This window comes from Cydia amplana, chromosome 1 (assembly GCF_948474715.1).
Source record: "Cydia amplana chromosome 1, ilCydAmpl1.1, whole genome shotgun sequence".
Taxonomy (NCBI): domain Eukaryota; kingdom Metazoa; phylum Arthropoda; class Insecta; order Lepidoptera; family Tortricidae; genus Cydia; species Cydia amplana.
This window is the reverse complement of record NC_086069.1, coordinates 29,381,642-29,398,719: the sequence shown is the minus strand read 5'-3', so window position 1 is coordinate 29,398,719 and position 17,078 is coordinate 29,381,642. Positions and strand designations below refer to the sequence as shown.

Genomic DNA, 17,078 nt, shown 5'->3' with positions numbered 1-17,078 from the left:
GCGGCAAGCAAATCTTTTTAATGGTTTTACTTTTTTATGTGAAAATTAGAACGTTGCTTCTGTAATATATTTCTATTTCTTGCACCATTTTTGAGAAAAACACTATATATGACTCGGCTGGAAGGCTACTTGCTGGCTTCGGATTCAATTAAACGGACTCCCAAGGTCGTCCGTTTAAAACGAATCCTCAGCCTGCAAGTAGCTACTTCCGAACCTCGACAATAATGTACTATTATATACAATTTAGTGATTAAGATAAATAGTACAAGACATTATTTAGTTAGAACACTTTAATTTTTTTTTTGTAATTGAACTCAAGTAATTTTATGACACGTCAAAAATATTATCATTGAGCCGATATTGGCGTTACTATTTTTCAATAATAACATTTCCACAGATGAAAATGTATCTAAAGGCTAAACAGTTTGTCGTTATGCTGACCGTAATTTCCGGTTTTCGAACGCACCATAAAGGGTTTATTATATGTGTGTAGATAAAACTTTCACATCAATCAATTCTGTACAGTCACCTGCAATAACATGTTACTCTTCGAAGGCCGCAAAAATATGTGACACGCTCTTGTGGCGCTACAAATAAGATCGTGTCAGATATTTTTGCGGTCTTCGTCGTGGTACATATTATTGCAGGTGTCTGTACACCTAAATCCACGTTACAAAATGGCGAAATGTCATTTAAAATCTCCGACATCGAAAGCGCAGCGACCGTAAAATCACTTACTACCCTATCGTCTCGGCATGCGGACCACGTAGCGGGGCCAGGTGACGGCCAAATGGACTCCCACATTTAAATATACTTAAGGTACGTGGACTATAAAAAACAAAGACGTGTTTTAGTTGAATGCAATTAAGTTAAGAGCCCATCAACGTGCACATTAGCGCCACTGCTAAATAATCGTGATTACTTAAATTTAAAAAAGGGGGCGCTACGTACTGTATCGTGTATTAAAGTACCTTTTGAATACATCAAACTGGTTTTTATGTTAGTTTTTGATGTATGTAGATTTTATTTACAACTAGCGACCGGCGGCTTCGCACGGGTTAACAACTTATACATAAACTTCCCTCTTGAACCACTCTATCTATTATAAAAACCGCATCACAATCCGTTGCGTAGTTTTAAAGATCTGCATACATACAGACACCCACAGCGGGAAGCGACTTTGTTTTATAGTAGGTATGTAGTGATCACATGACTCGTATGTAGGTATATGTAAGGTAATATTGTGTTAAATATATTCTGTCATTAAAATGGCTCCAATTTTAAGGTTTTGCAATTCATTAAATACGGCGTTAATATTTTCTTTCTAGCAAAATCATTAATTATAAATATTTTTGCTTCAACGCTATTCAGTTTCACGATGAATTCGGAATGAATTTTCAACTTTTGAAATTTATGGTTGGAATATTTTCCCCACATTCCGTAGCGATGACAAAGCGACAGAGGTCGTTATAAAAATATATTATCGGACACGATCGTACCTAATTGTTTTTTATTGTTTTTTAACGTGTTTATAATTAGTTTTGATTTTTTTTACCTACTATTGAAATTCTTAAATAAAAGTATCTACTAATTCTGAACATCCTAGACCTATATTCAGTCGGAGCGTGCAGTAATAGTAGTTTATGTGACTGCTACATAATGAGAGGTATTAAAATACGAGTGTGGGTTTAAGAAACGAACGTTAGTGAGTTTCTTAATAGGATCACAAGAGTGTTTTAATTTAATGCCTAAGTAATTATGTACAGTTACATACACTACTTTATCTAAACACATACTTAAAACTAACTAAAAGATAAACTGTACGTCAAATGGCGGTGAATGAAAACTTTCACGCATGTCACACATCCGTAGTTTTTTTTAATCCTAAACAAAAGAATGAAGTCCCTATTCTCATGTCACTCGAGATCAAATATCGTGCGGTTTATATTAAAAAACATACTAAATTGACGTTTCGTATCGATAACTGTTTTAATATCTATGGATACTAGAATAGAGACCCACTTGAGTTTTGACTGCTGTACCAAATATAAACTCATAACCTTACAAAAATCTATAACGAATAAATAATCTATATCTTACATTAAAGTACAAATTTTCCTACTACCACAGATCATAATATCCATTTCAATAGTCGATTAAAAATATATTTATGTTTTATTCGTTAAATGATGACTATTGTTTAAAATTAAACCTTAAAATGAAGTAGGTATAAATATAAGATTTTATGAAATACATATGACTTTATGCATCAAATACCTACGTTGTATAATTTGACGATGCAAAGATGCAAAAGCCATTCAAGGGCTCCTACTTAACCAAATAAACTTTGTCACTTATCGATATATCTTATCACAAAACAACACACAACAGGGGTAGACAACCTAAACAAATAATAAATCATAATCCTCAGCCGAATTAGCGTGCGTGTACAAATTGCCGCGCCGGCTAGAAAAATGGCGTTGCACACGCTACCGCCTTCGCGCAACAAGTGGCCGCTTCTATACAAGACTTCACGATAGGCGCGCCGAACCGCCCGGAGCCGGTGTAGCCTTATTTGACGTTCATAAGCGCATTTTAATATGCCTACTTGAATAAACTATCTTTTGTCTTTATCTTATCTTTATCTGAACCCGAGCGCGAACGAACTGAGCGATCACTACCAACTATATTTGTAGATTTAAAAAAAAAATCCTCAATTTTACATATTCTTTTACCGGGTCTCTATTGTTTTTCAAATAGTTTTAAGCCTTAATAGCCCATACATAATAGGCCATACTGGCCATAGTTTGCCCGCATTTTCGTTAGTCATAATTCATTTGATTCAGAAACGCGTCACTTTTCAGGATTGCCATAAAACAAACCTAACCTAGCCTAACCTATATGTAGGATAACTTACCGAAAATCCTGAAATGTTACCGGTTTCCGTTTTATGACTAATGATAATATGGCGAACAATACATTATGACTTAAAACTTTATGGGAAACAACGGGACCCCTCTTTTACCACGCCGGTGACACACAAACATATACGGGTAAATTGCTAAAAACTTGTACCTACATAGTTAAGGACCTGTAATTAGTCTGAATTGATTCCATTTTGTTACGCCAATTAAGCTGTTTCTATTTAAGTCGTATGCACGGAAGTGTGTTAGCGTATGCTATAACTAGACTTATATGTATATGAATTAATACAATCTAATACAATTTACATAGTTAATTTTCGTAACACGATGGGATCCATTAACTTATGACTAATTACTAATTACAGATCCTTAACTATGCATAACTACGTATTTTTTATTTGCATGCGGTCATGCAACTGACTATGAGCGCATGTAACTGAAGAGATGTTACATGCACGTTGCCGACGTTTTAAAACCTGTACACTCCTTTTTTGAAAAACCTCATACTGTAGGTAGTCCCATAGGTAGGTTAGGTTCGTTAGGTATCTTCAAATGACCGAAGGCCAAACCGCACAGAAATTGGAGCCCCGCGGCAGCGGGGCTCCGTCGACATCGCTAACGTAAAGTTAAACCGAGGAAATGTAGGTAAATGAAGGTCTAAATAATTGTAGTCATTTTGTGTTCTAGACCGTTTGCGATGTAGACTAAAAGGGATATAGGCAAAATATTACACTAGTCATTTTGTGTTCTAGACAGTCCGAGACCAACCCGCTTATTCCACAGCAGAAGTAAGCCGCAGAGTGCGCGATCATTTTATTCAATGTTGTGCACACTTTTTTTTAAATAATTAGTTCGGAGTTTATGTTAATTCTACTCACTCTATACAAAGTCTGGATAAAATACTGCTCTTAATACTTAAAATCGAAAAAAAACTTGATTCTTAGTAGAAATAACATGAAATATTTCAAATAATAGTGTTATAGTGGCAATAATAATAATAATGTGTAGTGGTGTTAGGGTGAGCAGGCACCATCTGGGCAGACTCGCTCCATCGTAGGCCACGTCTTCGCCTCGACTAGTCTGTGGCCATGAGTAAGCCCATTTATAATTTAAAAAGAAAAAAACAGAAATACATAATCTGTGAAAACTCCAACTGTCTAGCTATCACGGGTCATTAGATACAGCCGCTCCTATTTCACCACGGCGACAGGTGCGACAATTCGACAAATGTCACTGTTGCTGACGTCACAGGCATCCATGGGCTACGGTTACCGCTTACCATCGGGCGGACCGTATTCCTGTTTGCCACCATCATTGTATTATTTAAAAACACTATTATATCGGCAAAAAACAGGTATTTCTCTTTCGAATTTTATTATGATGATGATGATGACAATTGTCACACAATTTAATAGAACTTTCGGTAAATCTTGACAGGATGTGAGTTCTGTGTCGGAATTTCGTGACAATTGTCGTGTTTCTTGTGACAATTGTCATTAGCTTCGCAAAATAAGTAATTATTTAATGGCGATATAATGGAGGTTTTTTTTAAATTAATATGTTGGTGGCAAACAAGCACACCGCCCGTCCGATGGTAAGCGGTTACAGTGGTCTATGGAGGACTGTGACGTCAGTAACAGCGATGTCGACAATTTTCGCACCTGTCACCGTGGTGAAATAGGGGCCGGTGACTGGTGACAGACGGACAGTGGATTTTTAGTAATAGGGTCCCGTTTTTACCCTTTCGGTACGGAACCCTATAAATGCCAAATGTCGCTAAAATGTACTGAATAATTATTAACATCTATCAGCGGTATCCTTTCAGTTTCAAAAATGCTAAACTGAAATAAACTGTTGTTTTAATAACAACAAATTGAATTATTTTTCAGAAAATATATAATTTACGCTAACTTTGCCAAATCGAGATTACGAGTTGGTATTTCATTTTGTCAAGTACCTAACTTTATTAATTTACAGTCTTGTCATAATCTGACAGCTGTTTACTACGTCATCCACAAGCGACACAAGTACTTATTAAATTATTATTACTAAAGAAAACTTTAGGATTTCAATGAACTTCATTTAATTGTAGGGCCAAAAATAGCACTGTTGTTAGTGTTTTTTTAACTCAAAAATGTGTCTTAGACTGATAAAATTCGTCAGTAATGATGATCAATAATTACCTGTCAGTTTATTTTAAGTTTAAGCTGCCAAGTACCTATTTAAACATTTTTTTTTTCTTTTTTAATCATAAATTCATAATGTAGAACAGGCGCTTTATTATTAGAATCTAGCATAGTTGTAAACATATTTTCATTTCTCATGCTCCGAAAGAGAGTCATTGCTGTTCTAAAAGGTGTGCAGAAAATGATACGTTTCTGCACTAGAACATTTTAGGTTCCAAGTACGATTTTATTAATGTTTTGCGATAAGCAATTGAAATTGGGGTTTAAATGGATTTTTTATACAATTTCTATTCTGATATTTGACTCCCCATTCCATAAATAACGATACTTTTGCCAAGAGAAATTGTTTATTGAAAGTACCCTAAAAACACCTATAAAAATGTATACTTGGTCATGTTTCAATAAACACACATGCATTTTACTTTCCTCGTATTCGAAATGAAATGTAGAGTGTTTAACTCGGGTGAAAGGCATCATTTCAGCCTCGGACTATTGGTGCTCTCACTGCGTTCGAGCGCGAAAGTACCTCGGCAGAGATGAGTGCCTTTCATCCCTTGGTTAACAATCTACTATTTTTTTGTCTTCAGTCAACTAATTCAAAACTCAAAAAAAATATTCTGCAAGGAAGCCTCAAGTGTGGCTACCACCAATTTGGCACTGACAACGCTATCTAGAACGTAACTTACTTTCTATGCATCTCGTTCGTACTCGCATATTAGTGCGAGCGAGATGTATAGAAAGTAAATTACGCAGATGTGCATATACGTATGTCAGTTTGGACACTGTCAGTGACTCATGGTACGGGTAATGGGCTCACAAATCAATGCAACATTTATTGTTAGGTACAGCTTGGCAAAAAAGAGTAGAAATTAAAAAGTGATAACACTGTAGTGTCGTCACGTTTCCTTATATAAATTGGTTTGAAAGGGACGACATCACGACACTACAATGTTGCCACTTTTTAATTTCTACTCTTTTTTGCCAAGCTGTATAGTTTCTTATAGTTTGGTCGGTGCATAGGTAGTAACTTACTACTACTAGTAAGTAATAAATTTAGCACAGGATTCGCCAAATGTCGACAAGTAGGTTTAAAAAAATTAATTTCAATATTAAAATATGTTATTAAATGGAATATTTATAAATCAACGCAGGACAAACTTAGACGACAACTACCTAAAAACGAGTAAAAGTTTTCTAAAAACGTTACTTGATTTCTCGAATAATATTTTCATAATTTCTTGTAAAACTTAGGTACTTTACATTTTTTCTCGACTGACTAGGTATATTTGTTAGAAATATTGTGCTAAATTTTATTAAACTCATTTGTAAAAGATTTGGAAATAAAATGAAGCTTTTTCATTAACATTCTTAAAAGAAAATATGAAATAAAAGCTTTATGTAGGTATTGAACCGGAGTAGGTACCTACCTGTACATATTAAGTGTCACTGTCAATTTATTATTAAAAACGCAGAAAACAATGTACGTGGGCGCTCAGGGCGCCATAATCAGAAATGTTCGCAATATGATACCCCCTTTAGTACCTACCACCTACGCTCATCAAAATCTGAAATATGAGAAAACAAAAACCCTTTTCATGTGAAAGCTAATATCATTCCAGGTATTGGAATACTAACTTTATGGACCTAAATATAACTTGTACAAAATAAGAAAATAAAACCGGCCAAGTGCGAGTCGGACTCGCGCACGGAGGGTTCCGCACCATCAACAAAAAATAGAACAAAACAAGCAAAAAAAACGGTCACCCATCCAAGTACTGACCCCGCCCGACGTTGCTTAACTTCGGTCAAAAATCACGTTTGTTGTATGGGAGCCCCACTTAAACCTTTATTTTATTCTGTTTTTAGTATTTGTTGTTATAGCGGCAACAGAAATACATCATCTGCGAAAATTTCAACTGTCTAGCTATCACGGTTCGTGAGATACAGCCTGGTGACAGACGGACGGACGGACGGACAGCGGAGTCTTAGTAATAGGGTCCCGTTTTTACCCTTTGGGTACGGAACCCTAAAAACAATTGCCCAACGCACAGTGACAACGTAAATAATGACTCCAGTACAGGTTGGGCGGCCATGATACTTACCACTGGCCACGTGGCACGCGAGCGAACCCAAAATAAAAGTGGACCAAGATACGATGATTTATTTAAACGTACGAAGAGATCCCTTATCTGCCACCTCGCGTTATCTTATTGCGTGTTACCTAAATAATTAATGCAATATAGGGCATCGATTGTGAGGTGATGGGCGCCCGCGGGGCGGGTGCGGCGCGGCGGGGGTGCGCGCGGCGCACGCACGCGATTGGCTGTCAAGCCTGCGTGAGTGCGTGCCCCTCCCCCCGCGTGCGTAGCCCGCGCTCGCCTCCTGCAGTAGCCGTCGCACCGCCGCACGGAACAGACGTGTCACTGCCTCCGTAACCCGCCGTACCCGCGTCCGCTACCTCCCGTAGTTTACTCCAAAGTTTTACATAAACTGGGACTAAATTATCTGTCCATATGGTTCATCTCGTAGATATATTTCGTTCAGCGAAAGTTGAATACCCGCCGCCTGTTATTGTAAGTACCTACTGTTTATTTACATCTGGCAACTGACTTATTATCGCTGATAGCGTGTTTTTATTTTGTTTTTGTTTCTTTTTTCAGGCTAAGGTCGCGAGCATTTTTCTGTTTATTTACGAGGTTGATTGGGCAACTATTTGCAGGGAGTTATTTTTACTACATTGAACAATTAATAAGATTTTGTTTTGTTATTTTATAAGTTCCCTTTTTTGTTTTTTTTTATTTTTATTATGATGACCAAATAAAATATTCACATATTAATTTTGGCGTTATTATTTTTAAAATATATGTTATCGAAGTTTACGTGTACTTTTAATAGTGTTTACAATAAATAAATAAGCATCCTTCTCAACCCAGTACAGGAAAATGAGTAGGTAGTGTTTTAAAGCAGCTGTTCTAGTAGTTTTTGATTATGCAAATGAAGTGTTTTGTTTAAGAACTACTACTCTACTACTGTAACTTTGACAATATGAATACTAAATGGGTACTAAATATTTTGCCTAAAAGCAAGTTAATTATTTTATCATAGAGATGGTGAGATTCAATATTCCTTTAAAATGATTACAATTAAGAAGAGAAAATGGCATTTAAAATAATAAATGAGTTACATAATTATCGCATTTTTAACAAAGGGCATCTATGAGAATGTAATTAGGATACACATTTATTTAAAATGCTTCTTACATAATATCGTTAAAAATTATGGAATGTCTACTGTATGCTAATGGGAATTTACTTGCCGATAATAAGTGAAGTAATGAAATAAATTACAAATTTGAAAAACAAATTAAAAACTCATTAGAAATAAGGTTTTAATTGAAATATTTTTAAATGTAGTCATAATTAGTATTTGACATATAAATATAACATGTTTTTCGACATTTCGATTTTGAGTAGGTACTGATTTAAAAAGAAAAACAACAAACAATCGCCAGGAATTAACAATCCCAAATAAAACAACGGGTTGCACTCCGGGAGTGCCGACAGAAGTGAAAACTCAATGACTAGCCCAAAATGTCTGCAGCACTATGTATAATTGACCCATCCTCCTTTCTATTGAAAAACTTTAGTTCCGAAATTGCTGGCCAGCGAGCTTAAATTTGTAGCGTTAATTGTTTAAAATTCGAATAGAAATTGTAAAGTTACCTTGCAGACCTCGCATCTAAATAAATTTGGTCATGATATTTTGAGTTTTATTCACCATTACTAGAGTTCACTTTTATTAGCGATTTCATCAAGATGTAGCTTTATTGAGTTATATTTGAGTGATATAAAGTTAGAATATATAGAATATATTTCCGAGCTCATATAACCCGGCAACCTTCAAATCAAGGGTGAACAGGCACCTTCTGGGCTGACTCGCTCCATCGTAGGCCACGTCTTCGCCTCGGCTAGTCTGTGGCCATGAGTAAGCCCATTTTAATAATGATAAAATAAAAGAATGTAACTGTGAGATCCTCGTATTTCAGCCCGTACAAGATTAGAACCTTTTTCATGTAATGTCATTCAGTTTTTCTTTATTGCTTTAAATGCCATCTAAATGAGTGGCCATCTAAACCTTACGGTCACGTGATCGCCTTACGGTCACGTGATCGCCTTACGCTGTCTCGAGTGTATCATTTTTTCCCCACCTCAAAAAGTGCCCAGCGCCGCTAAAGAAGTTTTCACTTCAAAAATAAAGATATGAATTATTTAAGTGTAGTACCTACTTATTGTAGAACTTTAGTTCAAACTAACCTTGAGCTATTGACTTTGAAACATTCCGAATTCGAAAATCGAATAAACAAAACAAAATCGGCAATTCCGAACCTCAACTCGACCCGACACCTAACGGCCTTACGGGACACCGCATAACGCGTTATGGATTCCAGAACTGTTGGGTCACATAAGCACAACATAAAAAGTTTTATCATGCCCCGGCCAGTTAGGTGAAACTTGTAAAAGAATATCCTCGTACGCACCATTAACCCACGGGTAAACTCGTTTTTTTCCGACGGGCGAGCTGTTGATGAAAAGGGTGAATACGGTTATGATAAGAAAACATCGTTGTGTGGATTGTTTAAAAAATCGGCCGGTCCAATTATGAGGGTTAATGAAATTTGGAGTGGACGCTGAAAAGGTGCTAAGCTAAGTGTATGCGACATGCGTGTTGACGCCTATCAAAAATCATAAAACTCAACGGTCAAGATATAATATTTACACTAAATTGGCATTTCGTTGGTGTGCAGAATTTTGATACAGGTATATTGATACAATAATAATACTATGTAAATACATAAACAGTTTTAACCTCTAACTTGTTAAATATTTGCTAATATAAACACATAAAATAGAAGTAACAAGGTTTTTATCGAAGATCAGATATCAAAATCAGTCTTGTAGGTATTTAATTCAAGTCGTATTCCTTATCTTAAACATTTATTTCATCAAAAGTGGTGTGCCTAGGCAGCCAAACCTGTATGTATCTCGTAGGCTAGATAAAACGTAGTACAAATATATTTTACAGTACATATGGGGCTACTTTTCCGCTTATCACTTTTCGTGCGTATGTCGAAACTTTAAAGTGCCATATATACTGTAAAACGTTGTTCGATACACGTGCGAATAGGTAATTCGCAACTCGTGTCGATTTAAAACACTCCCTTCGGTCGTGTTTTAATTTATCGCCACTCGTTTTGAATTTCCTCTTTTTCGCACTTGTATCGAAAATAACTATATTGCTGTATGTTAATTTAATAGCGATTCATTATGAGAAGTGAAATAAATCTGTTTAAAAACACTGCCTAAACGTTAAATCAATGCAAATAAATTTAAGGACTTAGAAATTTGATCATCGGCACTTCAATAATTAACAAGTGCTTAGTTATCATGAACTTGTCACTTAACTAAAATGTCACTTAAAAAAATTCATCACATTTCAAACAAGACTGTAAAAATTAATTAAACATTTCATTTCGTGCCGCGCTATCATTAAGGGCAATTTTCAATTCCACTTTATTAAAGAATGCCTCGTGAAATACCTAGTTAATGTAATTAAATAATTATGTTTGTAATTAAAACTTTATATGTTTTTTGGAATTTCAGTAATAAAACCTGAGTAAAATTATCAAAAAGATAACAATTTTCTTACCAAGTTGGTGAGATTCAAAATGAAGTTCAGTTTAAGATTCCATAGTCTGTGGAGCATTAAATTACATTTGCGCAGAATTAAATGTAGATTTGTACGGGTTTAATATAAATTGTACGTATTTCTTGAAGGATGTAATCCTAGAGTTAATTTGCAACAAATTAGCCTCCAACAACTGAGGGTCAGAATAAATGGTTTCTAAGATATCAAGGGTTAAAGTTTTTTTAAATGTTGTGCCTTGTCCTGCTGATAGCTGTTTTTTCTGTATTGTTAAAAAATGAACATTTCAAACGAGTTTTTGGATCGTTTTGTGATACTTTTCGTATGAGTATAATTGGTATTTTCCATTTTTGTCTTGGAAAGTAATGACTTTTAAGCTAAAGTTGTAAGCAGTTATTTGTTAAAGAATTTCACAATTAGTTAAACATGTACAAGTTGCTTGTTTTTATTGTTAACAGTATTTAACAACTACCTATTACATTCATCAAACTTATGGATTAAAATGAATTTTAATAAATGTCTGATGAAAAAAGTCTACAATACATTTTTCTTTTTCGACCATCGTAACCTGCTTAAGAAATGCTCCAAATTCTTCATAATTGTGTGTTTTTGCGCTTTAAGATATATTTTACAATAATATATTTTAAGGGATTTATCTATGGGCCAATAGTTGCCTGAAAATAAAGATTTTCATTTCATTTTCATTTAATCAAAAACCGAAGTACCTAACGATTAAATTTAAGAAGCACCTTCGCAATGCTTGTAAATAACCAGACACATAACCTCTACGTGTCCCGGGGGTCCATGCAGACCGCACACTTACGCTACGGACCCGGGTTCCATAAATCACCCGCGCTCTGTCAGGGAACCCCTTTTTTATGGAATACAACTGTGCAGTAAAGGAATTGGAGCTTCATTATCAAGTGCGTTTTGTTCTGGCGTTAAATTTTGCGGAATTTCTGTCTTACTAGAATCTTGCTTCACAGATGTTTCGTTTTTTAGATTTAAGCATGGAGTTTTTCTTTTTCTTTTAGACATTCATTAATTACAAACTTATTGAGAAAATTCTTTTTTGCTATTTTAAATGAGTTTGATAGTTTTATCCAATTCAAGTATAATATTATTTACAGAAGTGAATCTTTGAGATCCTGGACAATTTTCATTGTAAGATGTCACAAGGGTTGTCAATATTGATCATTAATTACGTTAGGAGGTCTTTTTTTAACCCAAGTCTATACGGTTTTTTTAGTTATAGTTTACGTACAATGCAAGTTAATTAAAAGCTTGTAAATAAATTAATGTCGTGTCCCTAACAATGCTTAATGTTCTCATCGAAATTCAAATTAAGTCTAGTATTCTTTCCGTGTCTGCTCATCCTTGATACTTTTATTATATCTGGCGATAGATATGACACTAATTTATCTCTGTAATAGAAAATAGTAGGTAAAATTAAGAAAAAAATATTGAGTAGTAGTCATAAAAAATAAAACGAATGGAATTCTGTCGTCTATCCCCTGACATTCAAATTAAAACACCTGTCATTACTAGCGCACTACAAGAACTTACAAATTCTCCAAATCAATTGGGAAAATAACGCCGTTCAAGCACTTGTTGATATAATTGTCACCACGCGACATTCAGGTGACAGCTATCGAAGTGTAGACAGCCGGTCACGTGGGCTCACAGTTTATCCAAACTGACAGCCCTGACAGCCGACACGATGTAATATGGCACCTTTTACGGCGATGAGAGATCCATGTTTGTTTTCCTTCACTATTTGTTTTGCGGTCGAGTGACGTGTTATTTTCTAGTCGTATTAAGTAAACTGGAATTTATGATGATGGTGACGTGGAATGTAATTTGTAATGGTGAAAGTAGAAAATAATTGTTAGAAATGAGTCAAAAGAAAACATTTAAAGTTACAACACATTAATAGATTACAATCTATGAAAGTGCGTCATAGTCATAATTGTCTTAAATATATTTTTTTAATCCGTGATTAAAAAAAGGTGTGTTATAATATGACTTTAACATCTGTGTTATTTTTTAGTCACAACGTAATCGTCGTAGTCAAATAGATGAACTGATTTGAGTGCATTTTTTAATCAAAAGATGTGTGTCAAGATGGTTTTTAGATTATGACGCTGTAAGTATTTGTCGCCGGCTTCTTTACAGTTTCTAACTAGAGTTCTAAACATTATCTTATTGAATCTTCTCTGTTATCCGTAATTCTCCATTTTTGCCCAATTCCACTACAATCACACCAGACCAACGCGTTCTAAGTCAATATTAATCCAACTAAACATTCGAACAGCACTTACAATTTGCTACACCACACTCACATGTCATGAAGCCATCCTATTTGTATTTTTCTCATTACCATACAAACAGTTGACGGCCGTTAATGCGCGCTATGATAAATTATTTGTATGTATGTAAGATAGCATCTACATGGTTTGTAATTGGCGACGTCGCGTGTTGCCTGTCGGCTTTTGGTTAAATTTTAACGTTTAGTTTTATTATTAGTCTGTTAGTATTTCGTGTTAATTAACATTTTGTATTTAGAACCTCATAGACTAGCACTTGTTATAAAACATTTATTTAAATGTTGTTAGTTTTCTAATAATGTTGACGTTAAATGAATTAATCTAAATGTAACTAATACATTTAATATAAAGTTTGGTAAATTAATGTAATAATATATATTATTTCTTATATGAGTATATTAGGTTAGGATATTGTTAGGGAAACATAATACTTATAATTTTACATAATATTATTATTCTTAGTATAATAATTAATTTAGTCTTAATCAGATCTGAAGTCAAATTTTCAGCATAAACTATTTGAAAAACTTCAGGATCTAATACAACGTCCTTTTAATAAAAAATACTAAATAAAATCAAGATTCACTACTGTCTCCTAAGACATAAAAATAAAGGCCCTTTAGAAGTCACTGTTTTACGACCGTCTGCCCACGTCTTACATAATTCACATATACAACCATAATTGTAATAGCGCCTACATTGTCCCTTTTCATTACGCAAGGAATGTTCATCAAATGCCATTGATCTGCCTTTACGACCCTATGGCCGGTTTTTATGAAGAAAGTTTTTTGTTATTGCTGCCTTGGCTTGATTTGAGGTTGGGATGGTCAGCCATTTTATTTTTTTTGAGGAAGCGATCAATTCATTAATGGTTCTTTATTATATTATGCATTTTAAATGAAATATTTTCTTAATATATTTTAAACGAAGTTTCTTAATTTTAGAAATGAATTATGTTTGCATAATTGGTATACCAAATTTTTTGATAGTAACACAAAACAAAAGACGTCAGCATAATTAAAAATGTTAAGATTATTATTTTTTACTTGGCACAGTCGGTAGGATCTCTATAATTACAATATTTCTTCAATAACAGTAGCTTGACCTTTATATAAGCCCTTGGCATCTTCTATTTTATCTGAAGTATCCAACCTTCTTACTCGTACGTATATCTGTATCTAACACATAAATTGCACCTTCACTCTTATATTACTTATATTATTCCAATTCACATAAATCCAGCGCGTTGATTACTCTAATATCTCCGAAACAATTCACAAAATTACTTCACATAGCCGTATTTATCAAGACGAGGCGAGAATAATAAAGCTATTATTATAATAACCGAGTAGGCATATACCTGTGCTGCATCCAGCCTACAAACTGGGTCACGCCCACTGCAAGTGTACCTGTCTCTTTCCAGCACCAGTAAATAAGCGATCAAATGCATTTTATTGTCATATTGCGCGTTATATAACAAACATTTCAGAGATATGAGACCTTTCAGTGGGATTAAAGTGTATCTATATTCAATGTGTTTGAAGAGGATTGTGGCTGAAATGTACATCAATGCGATTATGGCTCGGTAACAGTATTGTAGAGGCATGTTGAAATGTTGCTATGGCGACTGGTAAATGGAATAATCTATGATCAATTTATCTCAAACTTGTCACGGATGTAGCAAGTTTGATACGTTAATTGTTTACGGTAATAGGATAATATTGCTGGTAATAGAGTAAGGTTTGGAGCTATGTTAAAAGCGTTTTACGTACATTTCTAATAAGTAAATGAATTTTCACCAGACTAGCTCTCTAAAGGCTCTCTTTATACCTACTTCAAAAACTGATGACAAGTTTTCATTTAATCCACATTGAGTGAGATTTTGAATCATTAATATTTAATAGCGTTCATTTAGATTCAATTAGTGGAAGCGCTGGTGGCCTAGCGGTAAGAGCGTGCGACTTGCAATCCGGAGGTCGCGGGTTCAAACCCCAGCTCGTACCAATGAGTTTTTCGGAACTTATGTACGAAATGTCATTTGATATTTACCAGTCGCTTTTCGGTGAAGGAAAACATCGTGAGGAAACCGGAGTAATCCCAATAAGGCCTAGTTTACCCTCTGGGTTGGAAGGTCAGATGGCAGTCGCTTTCGTAAAAACTAGTGCCTACGCCAATTCCTGGGATTAGTTGCCAAGCGGACCCCAGGCTCTCATGAGCCGTGGCAAAAAATGCCGGGACAACGCGAGGAAGATGATTTAGATTCAATTAGTAAAGTTTAACAGTTAGTATTTTCTATGTAACGTAGGAAAACATACATAACTTCATCGTCTGAGCCCAACTTCGGCCAAGTAAAATATTAACATAATAATTTTAAGGCAAACATTGAATTCACAGTAAAAAGAGCAATGTAAAAGTATTTTCGAAGAAGTAGATTCTAAATAACCAAATTTCCCCATCCGCCCCTAACTTCGCCTCATGTTTTTATTATGAAAATCATACAAAAACTTATATCAAATCCTAAATGTTGAAAACGCCTGATCATGCAGCCCATGATATATATATAATAGTGGAGTTTTGATTGAATGCTAGTCAAGGCGAAGTTATAAAACAAAGGCGAATTTAGAGTACTTAATTGCCAACCTTCTTTTTCAGTGGACTACAATATTGATAACGGGGTTTGGCAATATTTTATCAGTAAAAGACAAGTTGTTATATTTATGTTTCTAGATATTCAACGGGTTTAAATGTTTTTAATATGCATTTGTATAAATGAGCCTAATGCACACACTCGTTAGAAATGCTATTTTTAGTTTTGGACCATTTCTGTAATAAGTCTAAAACTTTATTTAAGCTACATTTTTCATCTGAAGGTATCAACCCCGTTATATAAAATGCACCACAACATTTCAAAGCTCAGAGCAAAAGTTTATATTAAACATTATGTTTGGTTTGAGCTACTCATTCCGAGCGCTTTATTTGAAGCTTATTAAAATATGAAAATGTATAAACATCAAGTATTAGTACAACTTTGTGGGTTGCAATAAAGTGAAATGAAAATTAAATTGTTTCAACGGAATGTTTCAGTACCTACAACATATCTAAAAAAAACACTTAACATCACACCTTTTGATATTTATATCCGTTTTATCAATTATTTAAATATAGATGTAATGAAAATTAAGTTTGATGGACGCCTCGCTATGGATACCTTTACCTCATGTAATGTAAGTGGGTTAAGATAAGATGTATTCGGGTCATTAAAAAATGTTCAGAATGCGAAATTCCAAAAATGAACTATGATCAATGATCGGAATAGGTAGTGCCATTTCGGGTGAATGACCTCAAACATTGTACTTAACATGGATAAGACTCGGGATTCCGAGACTCGTAATTTATAAGTTGCTAGCATGTAATAAATTAAAGCATTGAATTATGCCATTGTTCTAAATATAAATCAATAATAATAATAATAGCCCAAGCTACCCTTTCATTTAATAAACATCATCCGCTTCACGGATAGTGGCAAACTATCAAATAACAGATTTTATTTAAAGTTTATATCGCCAAACTTGTCTCTGAAACACGAATTGTATGACCATCAGGTAAATCCAGCAAAAAAATTCATTAACAAAGAATTTCGTTCAAATATATGTTATAGTGCTATCAAAATAATATATCTAAGATCTTGCCAAAGAATAGGGAGTATTACTGAAATGCTTTGCCGCCAAAGTGCAGCACTAGTGACTTAAGTATACCATAGAGTAACTTATACATACTGTACCTTAAACTGTTTTTTGACAAGCTAGTTTTCACAGACAATCAAATATGACCTTGATACATCAAGGCGGTTTGTTTACAAAGGGCCTACCGGGAAGCGCGAAATCGAAACTCAGCTATCTGCTTCTTTATCGCTCGAATATGCAAGAGTGATAGAGAGG

The 17,078-nt window shown here is 34.7% G+C and overlaps 1 protein-coding gene across 11 annotated transcripts in view; it reads left to right on the top strand.

Moving 5' to 3' along the window:
• Positions 1–17,078, top strand: part of LOC134652179 (CUGBP Elav-like family member 4) — an 849,854-nt gene that overhangs the window by 605,058 nt on the left and 227,718 nt on the right. Inside the window, exon 1 of one of the 11 annotated variants that reach the window (XM_063507373.1) lies at positions 7,190–7,683. The exons of 9 other annotated variants lie outside the window; for them this stretch is intronic. In XM_063507373.1, coding sequence (XP_063363443.1) covers positions 7,624–7,683 — 60 coding nt within the window. In that variant the 5' untranslated portion in view covers positions 7,190–7,623. Of the gene's footprint in view, positions 1–7,189; positions 7,684–17,078 lie in introns of those variants that run through there. One more of the 11 variants, XM_063507413.1, reaches the window with a different exon arrangement.